Below are 16,667 nucleotides of genomic sequence, written 5' to 3'. Positions count from 1 at the left end.
GAGGATGTGTCTCAGTCACCAGATCTCAGTGACTGAAAGAGGGCTCTCAAAGGAACATAGAGGATCTGTCTCAGTCACCAGATCTCAGTGACTGAAAGAGGGCTCTCAAAGGAACATAGAGGATGTGTCTCAGTCACCAGATCTCAACCCAATTGAATACTTATTGAATATTTTGAAGCAGCGCCCGAGACAGCATTTTCCACCACCATCAAGAAAACACAAAATTATGGAATTTCTCCTGGAAGGGATTTGTGTTTCGTATCCCTCCAATAGATTTCCCGACTTGTAAAATCTATGCCAAGGTGCATTGAAACATGGCCGCGGTCGATGTTTGGGGTGTCGGGTTGATGCATTTTTTTCTCTGACTGGCAGAATAAAAAATGTTGGGCCTGAACTACCGAAGGCTATATCGGTCTGCTAATACTGGACTAGTAAAGGCCCAGTGCACTACTTTTCTGAAGATTATTATTATTAAAATCATATTTTCTATTCTGATTTTTCACGGCGCGGTGCATTGAAGTTGTTCTGACGGATCATGGAGACCCAACTCCCTATTAAGAACCTCCTTTATGTTTGACGGCTGTACACCTTTGCAGTCACTGGAAATCTACCGGCCACTAGAGGACATAGATCTTCATTTTCCCTTTATATATTATATATATATATCTTCCATCATCACCCCTTCTCTTCTCCCTCCCACCCCTTCTCTCTTCCTCCCTCCAAGGGACACAAATGCTAGTAACACCGGCAGGTTAGCAAGCAGGCTGCCAGCAAGCGAGAAGGACACGAGAGGAAAACGGTTATTGTCAACCCCAGATAGTATCCATCTAAATGAACGGAAACTGCACAACACGGTATGTGAATAGTGCGTGCTATCATAATCTAACCATTTCGGATAAAGCAAGTCTTCATGGATAACGGAGAAATAGCGCGTTGTGATATTAGGCTAACCTCAACTACCTGATAAATATAGGATGCATTTTTTGTTGTTGTTGTTGAGTTTAGAGAATAGAGAAAGGTTGTAAATGCATGTGTCGTGAGTACCCGGTAGTTAACGTTTCATCTCATTCCAACAATCTGTTCTGAGCAACGGCGGTGCGCTGCTACCCTTCCTCTTCTGTCAAAAGAGCCAATCGTTTCCCGTTATGTGGCAGGATATGATTCCCTGGTTGTGATTTGACATGAATACAGTTTTATTTAGGTCTTATGGAAGATGATTGAAATAACGGTAACAATACCGGTAGCCTATCAATTGAAATAGCGGATGATTATTGCGGGGATGTAAATAGGCTACGATGACAGTGTAGTTTAGGTAACATCCAATACCACTAGAAGTAGCCGCGAGGACACGGATTTAATCTCTCCTTGGTAATAATTTAGCAGCACATTTGCTAGGAAATGCCGATTTGGTGTACACGTTGGTTTGCTAGCTTCGACCGGGTCGAGATGTGTTTTTATCCCCGGATTAGCGCTTCGACAGGGGGATATACATGTTTCCCCTGCAGTCCCAGGAGACCTCGGAGGCGTAACGATTGTCGTGTGACAGCCTGCCTGATGCCGATTTCAGACACAGGCGTGTGTGTGTGTGTGTGTGTGTGTGTGTGTGTGTGTGTGTGTGTGTGTGTGTGTGTGTGTGTGTGTGTGTGTGTGTGTGTGTGTGTGTGTGTGTGTGTGTGTGTGTGTGTGTGTGTGTGTGTGTGTGTGTGTGTGTGTGTGTGAGAGAGAGAGAATCGGGGACTATGAGCTCTGCGCATGTGTAGAGAATATGGAACTGAAATTGCTGGGGTCGTGATCGTTGCGTAATTGCCTGCGTGCATAGTTTGGCGTATGGGTTATCATATTCATTATGCTACATTCCCGACTTAAAGCATGATTTATAGCATGTCAGATAGTGCAGGACTGCTGTGTTGCTAGTCCCAGTCGTGTGTCAACCATTCTACTGCAGCTGTGAAATTATTTATGAATCGTGTCCTTGGCATGACACCCTGAACGGTCAATGTCTTAGTTTGAATGAAAAGATGTCTCATGTGGTTAGACCTACTTCACCTACAGTTCATAGAGAATTATCCACATGTTTGTCCTTTGGGTGTTTTAGATCAAAATAAAAAAAAACATATATATTCAAATAATATATATAATATATTCGAATATATTCAAAATATAAGTTATAGACAACCTATGAGTAGAACGTCCTCACAGCAGTCAGTAGGCTATTGTATCTGTATGCTACTGCTGTTGTGTTTACATTCCATAGGAATGAGGAGCAACTCTGCAGAAAGGCCTAGAACTAAACCTCATAAATGTTGCTATCTCTATCTGTCTGTCTGGAGGATAAATGGATGTGTTGCCGGCCAGCGAGAGGAGACATTGAAGGCCACACAGTGTCTAGTAGCAAAGACAAATATTTTTTTTTTAAAGGCAGTTGATTCTCTCTGTCTATTTGTTAAAGTCACCGTAGGTTCATAGAAATTAACAGACTGAAGCTTCTCAATTAGAGGCTTGAATGGTCTATACCTCACAGTCCAGATGTTGTAGAGAGGAGATAGAGGCAGACAGAGGGAGAGAGATAGAGGCCTTCTCAATTAGAGGCTTGAATGGTCTATACCTCACAGTCCAGATGTTGTAGAGAGGAGATAGAGGCAGACAGAGGGAGAGAGATAGAGGCCTTCTCAATTAGAGGCTTGATAGGTCTATACCTCTCAGTCCAGATGTTGTAGAGAGGAGATAGAGGCCTTCTCAATTAGAGGCTTGAATGGTCTATACCTCACAGTCCAGATGTTGTAGAGAGGAGATAGAGGCAGACAGAGGGAGAGAGATAGAGACCTTCTCAATTAGAGGCTTGAATGGTCTATACCTCTCAGTCCAGATGTTGTAGAGAGGAGATAGAGGCCTTCTCAATTAGAGGCTTGAATGGTCTATACCTCTCAGTCCAGATGTTGTAGAGAGGAGATAGAGGCCTTCTCAATTAGAGGCTTGAATGGTCTATACCTCACAGTCCAGATGTTGTAGAGAGGAGATAGAGGCCTTCTCAATTAGAGGCTTGATATGGTCTATACCTCTCAGTCCAGATGAGGCAGACAGAGAGCGGCAGACAGAGGGGGAGAGAGAGGCGTAGAGACAGCGAGAGAGAGGCATACAGAGCGAGGTAGACAGAGGGGAGAGAGACAGCGAGGCAGACAGAGGTACTGGGGCAGACAGAGATGTTGTAGAGAGGAGATAGTGCAGACAGAGTCCAGATGAGGCAGACAGGGGCAGACAGAGGGGGAGAGAGAGGCATACAGAGCGAGGTAGACAGAGGGGAGAGAGACAGCGAGGCAGACAGAGGTACCGGGGCAGACAGAGGTACCGGGGCAGACAGAGGTACCGGGGCAGACAGAGGGGGAGAGAGAGGCATACAGAGCGAGGTGGACAGAGGGGAGAGAGACAGCGAGGCAGACAGAGGTACCGGGGCAGACAGAGGTACCGGGGCAGACAGAGGTACCGGGGCAGACAGAGATACCATACAGGGGCAGAGGGAGAGGACAGAGGTACAGGGGGCAGACAGACAGACAGAGTACCGGTGGAGACAGACATACAGAGCGAGGTAGACAGAGGGGAGAGAGAGACAGAGCGAGGTAGACAGGCAGAGGCAGACAGAGGTACTGGGGCAGACAGAGGTACCGGGGCAGACAGAGGTACCGGGGCAGACAGAGGGGACAGAGGGGGAGAGAGGGCATACAGAGCGGTGGAGACAGACATACAGAGCGAGGTAGACAGAGGGGAGAGAGACAGCGAGGCAGACAGAGGTACTGGGACAGACAGAGGTACTGGGGCAGACAGAGGTACCGGTGGAGACAGACATACAGAGCGAGGTAGACAGAGGAGAGAGAGACAGCGAGGCAGACAGAGGTACCGGGGCAGACAGAGGTACCGGGGCAGACAGAGGTACCGGGGCAGACAGAGGTACCGGGGCAGACAGAGGTACCGGGGCAGACAGAGGTACCGGTGGAGACAGACATACAGAGAGTGATCGAGAGAGAGAGAAGCACAGACAAAGAAGGAAAAAAAGGCAGACCGAGAGACGGACGGATGGACACGCAGAGAAGGGAGAGGTGGATTGTAGACACAGAGAGAGAGATACATTAAGAGTGAAGAGTGATTCCGTCGATGGGGTATTAGGTTTCTAATCCTTTCTCTAGAGCAGGAAGAGGAAACAGTAATCTGATTGATTTATGAAACCACAAATATGATCCTTCCTGGTGCCTGACTCTTGTCTAGTAGCTTCTATGTCCATAAATATAATCACACTCAAACCTGAGAGACCGTGACTGATCCCGACTGCGGGTACGGTACACGGTGCTCTTTCAAAAAGAGAGAGGGAGAGATAGTGATTCAACAGTAGTGATTGATCCTCGGGGACACCAAGGTGGTGGGTTCAATTCCTACAGGATTCACGTAAATACTAAAACATGTAAGAACTGTAAATCACTTGGATAAAAGTGTCTACTAAGTGGCCTACATGTTATTAGATGCCAAATAATATCAAAGATTTAAGGCATGTCTGGTATCTACTGTAATCAACTGTAGTTTACTGATAACATAACACAATAAATGGTCTGTGTCTATTTGTCAACAGCTGGTGTGTGATCACTAATATTAAGGAAGTCTCGAGGTTCTGCTCGCCTAAGGTAGAGTATCTCATGATAAGCTGTAGACCACACTGTTTACAAAGAGAGTTGTAAATCTATATTTTTCGTAGCTGTCTATTTATCACCACAAACCGAGGCTGGCAGTAAGAGTCAACGAGCTGTATAAGGTCAAAAGCAAACAGGAAACCGCTCACCCAGCAGTGGCACTCCTAGTGGCCGTCGACTTTAATGCAGCAACACTTAAATCCGTTTGACCTCATTTCTATGAGCATGTCACATGTGCAACCAGAGGGGGGGGGGGGGGGGACCTCTAGACCACCTTTACTCCACACACAGACACACATACAAAGCTCTCCCTCGCCCTCCAATTGGCAAATCTGACCATAACTCTATCCTCCTGATTCCTGCTTATATAAAAAAACAAAAACTCAGGAGAGGTACCAGTGACTCGCTCAATACGGAAGTGGTCAGATGACGCGGATGCTACGCTACAGGACTGTTTTGCAGCACAGACTGGAATATGTTCCGTGATTCATTCAATATCATTGAGGTGTATGCCAACTCAGTCAATAAGTGCATCGACGACGTCGTCCCCACAGTGACCGTACGTACATATCCCAACCAGAAGCCATGGATTACAGGCAACATCCTCGCTAAACTAAATGCTAGAGTTGCTGGCTTTCAAGGAGCGGGTCACTAATCCGGACGCTTATAAGAAATCCCGCTGTGCCATCCGACAAGCCATCAAACAGGACTAAGATTGAATCCTACTACACTGGCTCTGACGCTTGTCAGATGTGACAGGGCTTGCAAACTATTTTCTCCAGACGTGACACTTGGCATTCAGGCCAAAAAGTTCAATATTAGTGTCATCAGACCAGAGAATCTTGTTTCTCATGGCCTGAGAGTCCTTTAGGTGCCTTTTGGCAAACTCCAAGCGGGCTGTCATGTGCCTTTTACTGAGGAGTGGCTTCCGTCTGGTCATTCTACCATAAATGTCTGATTGGTGGAGTACTGCAGAGATGGTTGTCCTTCCGGAAGGTTCTCCCATCTCCACAGAGGAACTCTAGAGCTCTGTCAGAGTGACCATTGGGTTCTTAGTCACCTCCCTGACCAAGGCCTTTCTCTCCCGATTGCTCAGTTTAGCCGGCGGCCAGCTCTAGGAAGAATCTTGGTGGTTCCAAACTTCTTCCATTTAAGAATAATGGTGGCCAATGTGTTCTTTGGGACCTTCAATGCTGCAGAAATGTTTTGGTACCCTTACCCAGATTTGTGCCTCGACAAAATTCTGTCTTGGAGTGCAATGAACAATTCCTTCGACCTCATGGCTTGGTTTTTGCTCTGACATGCACTGTCAACTGTGTGACCTTATATAGACAGGTGTGTGCCTTTCCAAATAATGTCCAATCAATTGAATTTACCACAGGTGGACTCCAATCAAGTTGTAGAAACATCTCAAGGATGATCAATGGACACAGGATGCACCTGAGCTCAATTTCATTTCTCATAGCAAAGCGTCTGAACATTTCTCAAAACCTTTTAAATTTTTTATTATGAGGTATTGTGTGTAGATTGAGAAAAATATATTTTATCAAGTTTATAATAAGGCTGTAACGTAACAAAATGTGTACAAAGGGAAGGGGTCTGAATACTTTCCCGAATGCACTCATTCCCCCCCATTATTGGTTGTTGATCAGCATCACCAGTCTTTAAAGGACAGATGGTCTGTGACCTCTAACCTGAGCTCCATACTCCATCTGGATTCCCTTTACTCTCTATTTACACCCTAAGCTGTTTCCTGTCCCTCAGCTGTTTCCTGTCCCTCAGCTGTTTCCTGTCCCTCAGCTGTTTCCTGTCCCTCAGCTGTTTCCTGTCCCTCAGCTGTTTCCTGTCCCTCAGCTGTTTATTGTCCCTCAGCTGTTTCCTGTCTTTCAGCTGTTTCCTGTTCATCGGCTGTTCTAAAGAAAACGTCTTATACTAGTTCTAACATTATTGTTGTGAACTGTATGTATACCTACATGTTGCTGGTACTGTCGTAGTTGTATGGTTCAGATGATGTTTCTAATATGTCATGTTTGACTACATAGCTACATGTTACAACTGTGACAGTAAAATTGTTCTCCAGATGGATTCTCGTGGTGAGTCAGTGTTGAATCTCTCTCTCTCTCACACACGTCAGGTAGAAAACTATTATCCCTGCGTGGGAGTGCGTTCCTGGTAGGACTAATAGATATTAGTTCAGAGGATTGAGAGAGCCAGAGAGAGAGACAGACAGAACTCGCAGCATGAATATATCTATCTAAAATGGAGCGTGGTCTGGTCTGGAAAGGAGGCGTGGTCTGGTCCCTCAGGAAGGAGCGTGGTCCGGTCTTTCAGGAAGGAGGCGTGGTCTGGTCTAGAAATTATTGTTGTGAACGTGGTCCGGTCTGGAAATGAGGCGTGGTCCGGTCTAGGAAGGAGGCGTGGTCTGGTCTAGAAAGGAGGTGTGGTCCGGTCTGGAAATGAGGCGTGGTCCGGTCTAGGAAGGAGGCGTGGTCTGGTCTAGAAAGGAGGCATGGTCCGGTCTAGGAAGGAGGCGTGGTCTGGTCTAGAAAGGAGGCATGGTCCGGTCTAGGAAGGAGGTGTGGTCCGGTCTGGAAATGAGGCGTGGTCCGGTCTAGGAAGGAGGCGTGGTCTGGTCTAGAAAGGAGGCGTGGTCCGGTCTGGAAAGGAGGCGTGGTCCGGTCTAGAAAGGAGGCGTGGTCCGGTCTGGAAAGGAGGCGTGGTCCGGTCTGGAAAGGAGGCGTGGTCCGATCTATGGGGGCGTGGTAGGTCTGAAAGAGGGAGGGTCCGGAGGAGGAGGGAGGGGGTCTGGTAGAAAGGAGGAGGGAGGAAGGTAGATATGGTGGGGGGAGGTAGATATGGAGGGTGGTCTGGTAGATATGGAGGAGGTCCGAGGGAAAGGAGGAGGGAGGGGAGGTAGATATGGAGGAGGGAGGGGTCCGGTAGGAAGGAGGAGGGTCGAGGGGGAGGTAGATATGGAGGAGGGAGGGGGAGGTAGAGGAGGAGGGAGGGGGAGGTAGATATGGAGGAGGGAGGGGGAGATGGAGGAGGGAGGGGAGGTAGATATGGAGGAAGGAGGAGGAAGATAGGAGGAGGGAGGGAGAGAAGGAGGGGGAGATGGAGGGAGGGGGAGAGGGAGGGGGGGAGGGGAGATGGAGGAGGGAGGGGGAGTTAGATATGGAGGAGAGGTAGGTGGGTCACAGCTGGTAGGTGGGTCACAGCGAGAGACATCGTGATTGGTTGAGGAAGGGGGTGGAGCGTGTGGAGGGGGAAATGGAAACAGATTTGCTGTGTTCATTGCTCTCTGTAGACCACATCTCTCCTTCTCTCTACATCCTGCCACCAGTCTGTTTCAGATTTAAAACCATTTTACACAGAGATTTGTTCTTTCTGCTTCACCAATTCAACTCTGATTGCTGAAGAACGTACATTTGAATGTAGGCTACTTGCACGCAAGCAAGGCAACACATACACATGGTTAGCAGATGTTAATGCGAGTGTAGAGAAATGCTTGTGCTGCTAGTTAAGACCGTGCAGTAATATCTAACAAGTAATCTAACAATTTCACAACAACAACCTTATACACACACAAGTGTAAAAAAGGAACGAATAAGAATATGTGATGGCCGAACGGCATAGGCAAGATGCTATGGTATATATATGCCATTTAGGAGACGCTTTTATCCAAAGCGACTTACAGTCATGTGTGCATACATTCTACGTATATAACCCACTACCCTGACAAGATGCTCTACCAACTGAGCTAATACAGTATATACATATGAGATGAGTAATGTAGGGTATGGAAACATTGTATAAAGTGCCGTTATTTAAAGTGGCTAGTGATACATTTATTACATCCAGATGTGGTCTGTTATCAAGGCAACACAAACGTAATGTCAGTACAGTATGCTGATGAGTTTTGGCACCATGCCACCCATCAATACCTCCTGATTATTGTTACAAATATTGATAAGCAGGAAAGTATGCAAGATTATATACTGTAATAGCTTACCTAAATACAGCCAACACACTGTCATTGACACTGACCCAACTCCAGCCATTTTAATAATGGGAATTGATGGGAAATGATGTAAATATATCACTAGCCACTTTAAACAATGCTACCTTATATAATGTTACTTACCCTACATTATTCATCTCATATGCATATGTATATACTGTACTCTACATCATCGACTGCATCCTTATGTAACACATGTATCACTAGCCACTTTAACTATGCCACTTTGTTTACTTTGTCTACACACTCATCTCATATGTATATACTGTACTCGATACCATCTACTGTATGCTGCTCTGTACCATCACTCATTCATATATCCTTATGTACATGTTCCTTATCCCCTTACACTGTGTATAAGACAGTAGTTTTGGAATTGTTAGTTAGATTACTTGTTGGTTATCACTGCATTGTCGGAACTAGAAGCACAAGCATTTCGCTACACTCGCATTAACATCTGCTAACCATGTGTATGTGTGACAAATAAAATTTGATTTGATTTGATTTACAGTAATAACTAAGTACCTACATACAGTAATAACTAAGTACCTACATACTGTAATAACTAAGTACCTACATACTATAATAACTAAGTACCTACATACTGTAATAACTAAGTACCTAAATACAGTAAGAACTAAGTACCTAAATACTGTAACTAAGTACCTACATACTGTAATAACGAAGTATCTAAATACAGTAAGAACTAAGTACCTAAATACTGTAACTAAGTACCTACATACTGTAATAACTAAGTACCTAAATACAGTAATAACTAAGTACCCAAATACAGTAATAACTAAGTACCTACATAATGTAATAACTAAGTACCTAAATACAGTAATAACCAAGTACCTAAATACAGTAATAACCAAGTACCTAAATACAGTAATAACCAAGTACCTAAATACAGTAATAATTAAGTACCTACATACTGTAATAACTAAGTACCCAAATACAGTAATAACTAAGTACCTAAATACAGTAATAACCAAGTACCTAAATACTGTAATAACTAAGTACCTACATACTATAATAACTAAGTACCTACATACTGTAATAACTAAGTACCTACATACTATAATAACTAAGTACCTACATACTGTAATAACTAAGTACCTAAATACAGTAAGAACTAAGTACCTACATACTGTAATAACGAAGTATCTAAATACAGTAAGAACTAAGTACGTAAATACAGTAAAAACTAAGTACCTAAATACAGTAAATAAGTACCTAAATACTGTAATAACTAAGTACCTAAATACTGTAATAACTAAGTACCTAAATACAGTAACTAAGTACCTAAATACTGTAATAACTAAGTACCTAAATACTGTAACTAAGTACCTACATACTGTAATAACTAAGTACCCACATACTGTAATAACTAAGTACCTAAATACTGTAATAACTAAGTACCTAAATACTGTAACTAAGTACCTAAATACAGTAATAACCAAGTACCTAAATATAGTAATAACCAAGTACCTAAATACAGTAATAACCAAGTACCTAAATACAGTAATAACTAAGTACCCAAATACAGTAATAACTAAGTACCTAAATACAGTAATAACCAAGTACCTAAATACTGTAATAACTAAGTACCTACATACTATAATAACTAAGTACCTACATACTGTAATAACTAAGTACCTACATACTGTAATAACTAAGTACCTACATACTATAATAACTAAGTACCTAAATACTGTAATAACTTAAGTACCTAAATACAGTAATAACTAAGTACCTACATATTGTAATAACTAAGTACCTACATACTGTAATAACTAAGTACCCAAATACAGTAAGAACTAAGTACCTAAATACTGTAATAACTAAGTACCTAAATACTGTAATAACTAATTACCTAAATACAGTAAGAACAAAGTACCTAAATAGCCATAGCACTATTTTAGGAGAGCAGTTAGTCATGTTTTCACGAATATCTCATACTGTGGTTAGGTGGTTCTGGAATGTTCCCCTCACTAAAACCCACATTGTCACTATTTTAGACCTGACACACCTGTAGTTCAGTGGACAAAGAGTGAATCACAGGGCGAAAGGGGCAGTTTTCATTCAATTAGCTGTAATTATGTACCCCTCATTAAAACCCACATTGTCAATATATTAAAACCTGACACACAGACTTATCAAGCCACCAGTTGTTGACACATATCAGTGGACAACTCCTTTATGTTGTTAACCAACAACTCCTTGATGTTATTAACCAACAACTCCTTTATGTTGTTAAACAACAACTCCTTTATGTTGTTAAACAACAACTCCTTGATGTTATTAACCAACAACTCCTTGATGTTATTAACCAACAACTCCTTTATGTTGTTAAACAACAACTCCTTTATGTTGTTAAACAACAACTCCTTGATGTTATTAACCAACAACTCCTTGATGTTATTAACCAACAACTCCTTTATGTTGTTAATCAACAACTCCTTTATGTTGTTAAACAACAACTCCTTGATGTTATTAACCAACAACTCCTTTATGTTATTAACCAACAACTCCTTTATGTTATTAACCAACAACTCCTTTATGTTATTAACCAACAACTCCTTGATGTTATTAATTAATTAACCAACAACTCCTTTATGTTATTAACCAACAACTTCTTTATGTTATTAACCAACAACTCCTTGATGTTATTAACCAACAACTCCTTGATGTTATTAATTAATTAACCAACAACTCCTTTATGTTGTTAAACAACAACTCCTTGATGTTATTAACCAACAACTCCTTGATGTTATTAACCAACAACTCCTTTATGTTATTAACCAACAACTCCTTGATGTTATTAACCAACAACGCCTTGATGTTATTAACCAACAACTCCTTGATGTTATTAACCAACAACTCCTTGATGTTATTAACCAACAACTCCTTGATGTTATTAACCAACAACTCCTTTATGTTATTAACCAACAAATCAAAATCAAATCAAATTTATTTATATAGCCCTTCGTACATCAGCTGATATCTCAAAGTGCTGTACAGAAACCCAGCCTAAAACCCCAAACAGCAAACAATGCAGGTGTAAAAGCACGGTGGCTAGGAAAAACTCCCTAGAAAGGCCAAAACCTAGGAAGAAACCTAGAGAGGAACCGGGCTATGTGGGGTGGCCAGTCCTCTTCTGGCTGTGCCGGGTAGAGATTATAACAGAACATGACCAAGATGTTCAAATGTTCATAAATGACCAGCATGGTCAAATAATAATAAGGCAGAACAGTTGAAACTGGAGCAGCAGCACAGTCAGGTGGACTGGGGACAGCAAGGAGCCATCATGTCAGGTAGTCCTGGGGCACGGTCCTAGGGCTCAGGTCAGTTGAAACTGGAGCAGGAGCATGGCCAGGTGGACTGGGGACAGCAAGGAGTCCTCATGTCAGGTAGTCCTGGGACATGGTCCTAGGGCCCAGGCCAGTTGAAACTGGAGCAGCAGCATGGCCAGGTGGACTGGGGACAGCAAGGAGTCATCATGTCAGGTAGTCCTGGGGCATGGTCCTAGGGCTCAGGTCCTCCGAGAGAGAGAAAGAAAGAGAGAAGGAGAGAATTAGAGAACGCACACTTAGATTTAAACAGGACACCGAATAGGACAGGAGAAGTACTCCAGATAAACAAACTGACCCTAGCCCCCCGACACATAAACTACTGCAGCATAAATACTGGAGGCTGAGACAGGAGGGGTCAGGAGACACTGTGGCCCCATCCGAGGACACCCCGGACAGGGCCAAACAGGAAGGATATAACCCCACCCACTTTGCCAAAGCACAGCCCCCACACCACTAGAGGGAAATCTTCAACCACCAACTTACCATCCTGAGACAAGGCCGAGTATAGCCCACAAAGATCTCCGACACGGTACAACCCAAGGGGGGAGAAACCCAGACAGGCCGACCACAACAGTGAATCAACCCACCCAGGTGACGCACCCCCCAGGGACGGCACGAGAGAGCCCCAGCAAGCCAGTGACTCAGCCCCGTAACAGGGTTAGAGGCAGAGAATCCCAGTGGAAAAAGGGAAACCGGCCAGGCAGAGACAGCAAGGGCGGTTCGTTGCTCCAGAGCCTTTCCGTTCACCTTCCCACTCCTGGGCCAGACTACACTCAATCATATGACCCACTGAAGAGATGAGTCTTCAGTAAAGACTTAAAGGTTGAGACCGAGTTTGCGTCTCTGACATGGGTAGGCAGACCGTTCCATAAAAATGGAGCTCTATAGGAGAAAGCCCTGCCTCCAGCTGTTTGCTTAGAAATTCTAGGGACAATTAGGAGGCCTGCGTCTTGTGACCGTAGCGTACGTGTAGGTATGTACGGCAGGACCAAATCAGAGAGGTAGGTAGGAGCAAGCCCATGTAATGCTTTGTAGGTTAGCAGTAAAACCTTGAAATCAGCCCTTGCTTTGACAGGAAGCCAGTGTAGAGAGGCTAGCACTGGAGTAATATGATCAAATTTTTTGGTTCTAGTCAGGATTCTAGCAGCCGTATTTAGCACTAACTGAAGTTTATTTAGTGCTTTATCCGGGTAGCCGGAAAATAGAGCATTGCAGTAGTCTAACCTAGAAGTGACAAAAGCATGGATTAATTTTTCTGCATCATTTTTGGACAGAAAGTTTCTGATTTTTGCAATGTTACGTAGATGGAAAAAAGCTGTCCTCGAAATGGTCTTGATATGTTCTTCAAAAGAGAGATCAGGGTCCAGAGTAACGCCGAGGTCCTTCACAGTTTTATTTGAGACGACTGTACAACCATTAAGATTAATTGTCAGATTCAACAGAAGATCTCTTTGTTTCTTGGGACCTAGAACAAGCATCTCTGTTTTGTCCGAGTTTAATAGTAGAAAGTTTGCAGCCATCCACTTCCTTATGTCTGAAACACATGCTTCTAGCGAGGGCAATTTTGGTGCTTCACCATGTTTCATTGAAATGTACAGCTGTGTGTCATCCGCATAGCAGTGAAAGTTTACATTATGTTTTCGAATAACATCCCCAAGAGGTAAAATATATAGTGAAAACAATAGTGGTCCTAAAACAGAACCTTGAGGAACACCGAAATGTACAGTTGATTTGTCAGAGGACAAACCATTCACAGAGACAAACTGATATCTTTCTGACAGATAAGACCTAAACCAGGCCAGAACATGTCCGTGTAGACCAATTTGGGTTTCCAATCTCTCCAAAAGAATGTGGTGATCGATGGTATCAAAAGCAGCACTAAGGTCTAGGAGCACGAGGACAGATGCAGAGCCTCGGTCCGATGCCATCAAAATGTCATTTACCACCTTCACAAGTGCCGTCTCAGTGCTATGATGGGGTCTAAAACCAGACTGAAGCATTTCGTATACATTGTTTGTCTTCAGAAAGGCAGTGAGTTGTTGCGCAACAGCCTTCTCTAAAATCTTTGAGAGGAATGGAAGATATAGGCCGATAGTTTTTTATATTTTCTGGGTCAAGGTTTGGCTTTTTCAAGAGAGGCTTTATTACTGCCACTTTTAGTGAGTTTGGTACACATCCAGTGGATAGAGAGCCGTTTATTATGTTCAACATAGGAGGGCCAAGCACAGGAAGCAGCTCTTTCAGTAGTTTAGTTGGAATAGGGTCCAGTATACAGCTTGAAGGTTTAGAGGCCATGATTATTTTCATCAACAACTCCTTGATGTTATTAACCAACAACTCCTTGATGTTATTAACCAACAACTCCTTTATGTTATTAACCAACAACTCCTTGATGTTATTAACCAACAACGCCTTGATGTTATTAACCAACAACTCCTTGATGTTATTAACCAACAACTCCTTGATGTTATTAACCAACAACTCCTTGATGTTATTAACCAACAACTCCTTTATGTTATTAACCAACAACTCCTTTATGTTATTAACCAACAACTCCTTTATGTTATTAACCAACAACTCCTTGATGTTATTAATTAATTAACCAACAACTCCTTTATGTTGTTAACTAACAACTCCTTGATGTTATTAACCAACAACTCCTTGATGTTATTAACCAACAACTCCTTTATGTTATTAACCAACAACTCCTTGATGTTATTAATTAATTAACCAACAACTCCTTTATGTTATTAACCAACAACTCCTTTATGTTATTAACCAACAACTCCTTTATGTTGTTAACCAACAACTCCTTGATGTTATTAACCAACAGAGGCTCTCTTTCTCATGTTTTATCTGTTTCAGATATCCCCTCAACCTCTACCGGCCAGCTCTTCAGCCACAAGCAACCTGACTGACTGATAGAAACAAATACAGTTTGAAAAACGAACAAAGAGCTGACAAACAACGCGTCTCCATTAATAGACAACGGATGTCCTGATTGGCTCAAACCTTCAGACAGACGGCCAGTTGTAATTGTGGAACACGTCAACACAGAGAAATCAAATGGCTGACAAGCAGATCAGGTTAGCATGCATTAGCTGTTAACATTCAACTCTGGCTTCTCCCTCAAATAGCACCCTATTGCCTATATTGTGCCCTTTTATGCAGGCCCTGGTAAAAAAAAAAGTAGTGCGCTGTATAGGGAAAAGGGTGCCATTTCAGACACAACTTGTGTATAAGAAAACAGATCTGAAAATTGTTAAGCATTATATTCTTCAATGTTAAACAAGTGTGCTTCTGTCTCCTCCCTCACAGTTTATTCAAGGTCCCCGTGTTCTATAAAATCTACATGTCGCATGTATCATATTTGACCCATAGCTGATCAAATTAACATAGGGCCACATGTGGTGTCAGCTGTGGGATAATGTCCCCTATGTTACCATGTGGTATCAGCTGTGGGATAATGTCCCCTATGTTACCATGTGGTGTCAGCTGTGGGATAATGTCCCCTATGTTACCATGTGGTATCAGCTGTGGGATAATGTCCCCTATGTAACCATGTGGTGTCAGCCGTGGGATAATGTCCCCTATGTTACCATGTGGTGTCAGCTGTGGGATAATGTCCCCTATGTTACCATGTGGTGTCAGCTGTGGGATAATGTCCCCTATGTTACCATGTGGTGTCAGCTGTGGGATAATGTCCCCTATGTTACCATGTGGTGTCAGCTGTGGGATAATGTCCCCTATGTTACCATGTGGTGTCAGCTGTGGGATAATGTCCCCTATGTTACCATGTGGTGTCAGCTGTGGGATAATGTCCCCTATGTTACCATGTGGTGTCAGCTGTGGGATAATGTCCCCTATGTTACCATGTGGTGTCAGCTGTGGGATAATGTCCCCTATGTTACCATGTGGTGTCAGCTGTGGGATAATGTCCCCTATGTTACCATGTGGTGTCAGCTGTGGGATAATGTCCCCTATGTTACCATGTGGTGTCAGCTGTGGGATAATGTCCCCTATGTTACCATGTGGTATCAGCTGTGGGATAATGTCCCCTATGTAACCATGTGGTGTCAGCTGTGGGATAATGTCCTCTCCCCTAATTCCTTCTCTTCCTTCTTCCTTCCCCTCCTTCTTCCATCTCCCTTCCTCCCTCTCTCTTCCTCCTCTCTCCATCTCCCTTCCTCCCTCTCTCTTCCTCCTCTCTCCATCTCCCTTCCTCCCTCTCTCTTCCTCCTCTCTCCATCTCCCTTCCTCCCTCTCTCTTCCTCCTCCCTCCATCTCCCTTCCCCTCCTTCTTCCATCTCCCTTCCTCCCTCTCTCTTCCTCCTCTCCCCATCTCCCTTCCTCCCTCTCTCTTCCTCCTCTCTCCATCTCCCTTCCTCCCTCCCTCTTCCTCCTCTCTCCATCTCCCCTCCTCTTCCTCCCTCCCTCTTCCGCCCTTCCCCTCCCTCTTCCTCCTCTCTCCATCTCCATCTCCCTTCTCCTCCCTCTTCCTCCTCTCTCCATCTCCCTTCCCCTCCCTCTTCCTCCTCTCTCCATCTCCCTTCCTCCCTCCCTCTTCCTCCTCTCTCCATCTCCCTTCCTCCCTCCCTCTTCCTCCTCTCTCCATTT

The 16,667-nt window shown here is 43.8% G+C and overlaps 1 protein-coding gene across 1 annotated transcript in view; it reads left to right on the top strand.

Moving 5' to 3' along the window:
- Positions 1-722: 722 nt before the first annotated feature.
- LOC124037372 (mitochondrial glutamate carrier 1-like) overlaps positions 723-16,667 on the top strand; it is a 99,973-nt gene continuing 84,028 nt past the window's right edge. The window contains exons 1-2 of the mRNA XM_046352074.1: positions 723-854; positions 14,916-15,136. Of these exons, the coding sequence (XP_046208030.1) occupies positions 15,117-15,136 (20 nt within the window). The 5' untranslated portion in view covers positions 723-854; positions 14,916-15,116. The remainder of the gene's footprint in view (positions 855-14,915; positions 15,137-16,667) is intronic.

The sequence above is a fragment of the Oncorhynchus gorbuscha genome, linkage group LG06 (assembly GCF_021184085.1).
Source record: "Oncorhynchus gorbuscha isolate QuinsamMale2020 ecotype Even-year linkage group LG06, OgorEven_v1.0, whole genome shotgun sequence".
Taxonomy (NCBI): Eukaryota; Metazoa; Chordata; class Actinopteri; order Salmoniformes; family Salmonidae; genus Oncorhynchus; species Oncorhynchus gorbuscha.
This window is presented reverse-complemented; position numbering and strand designations above follow the sequence as displayed.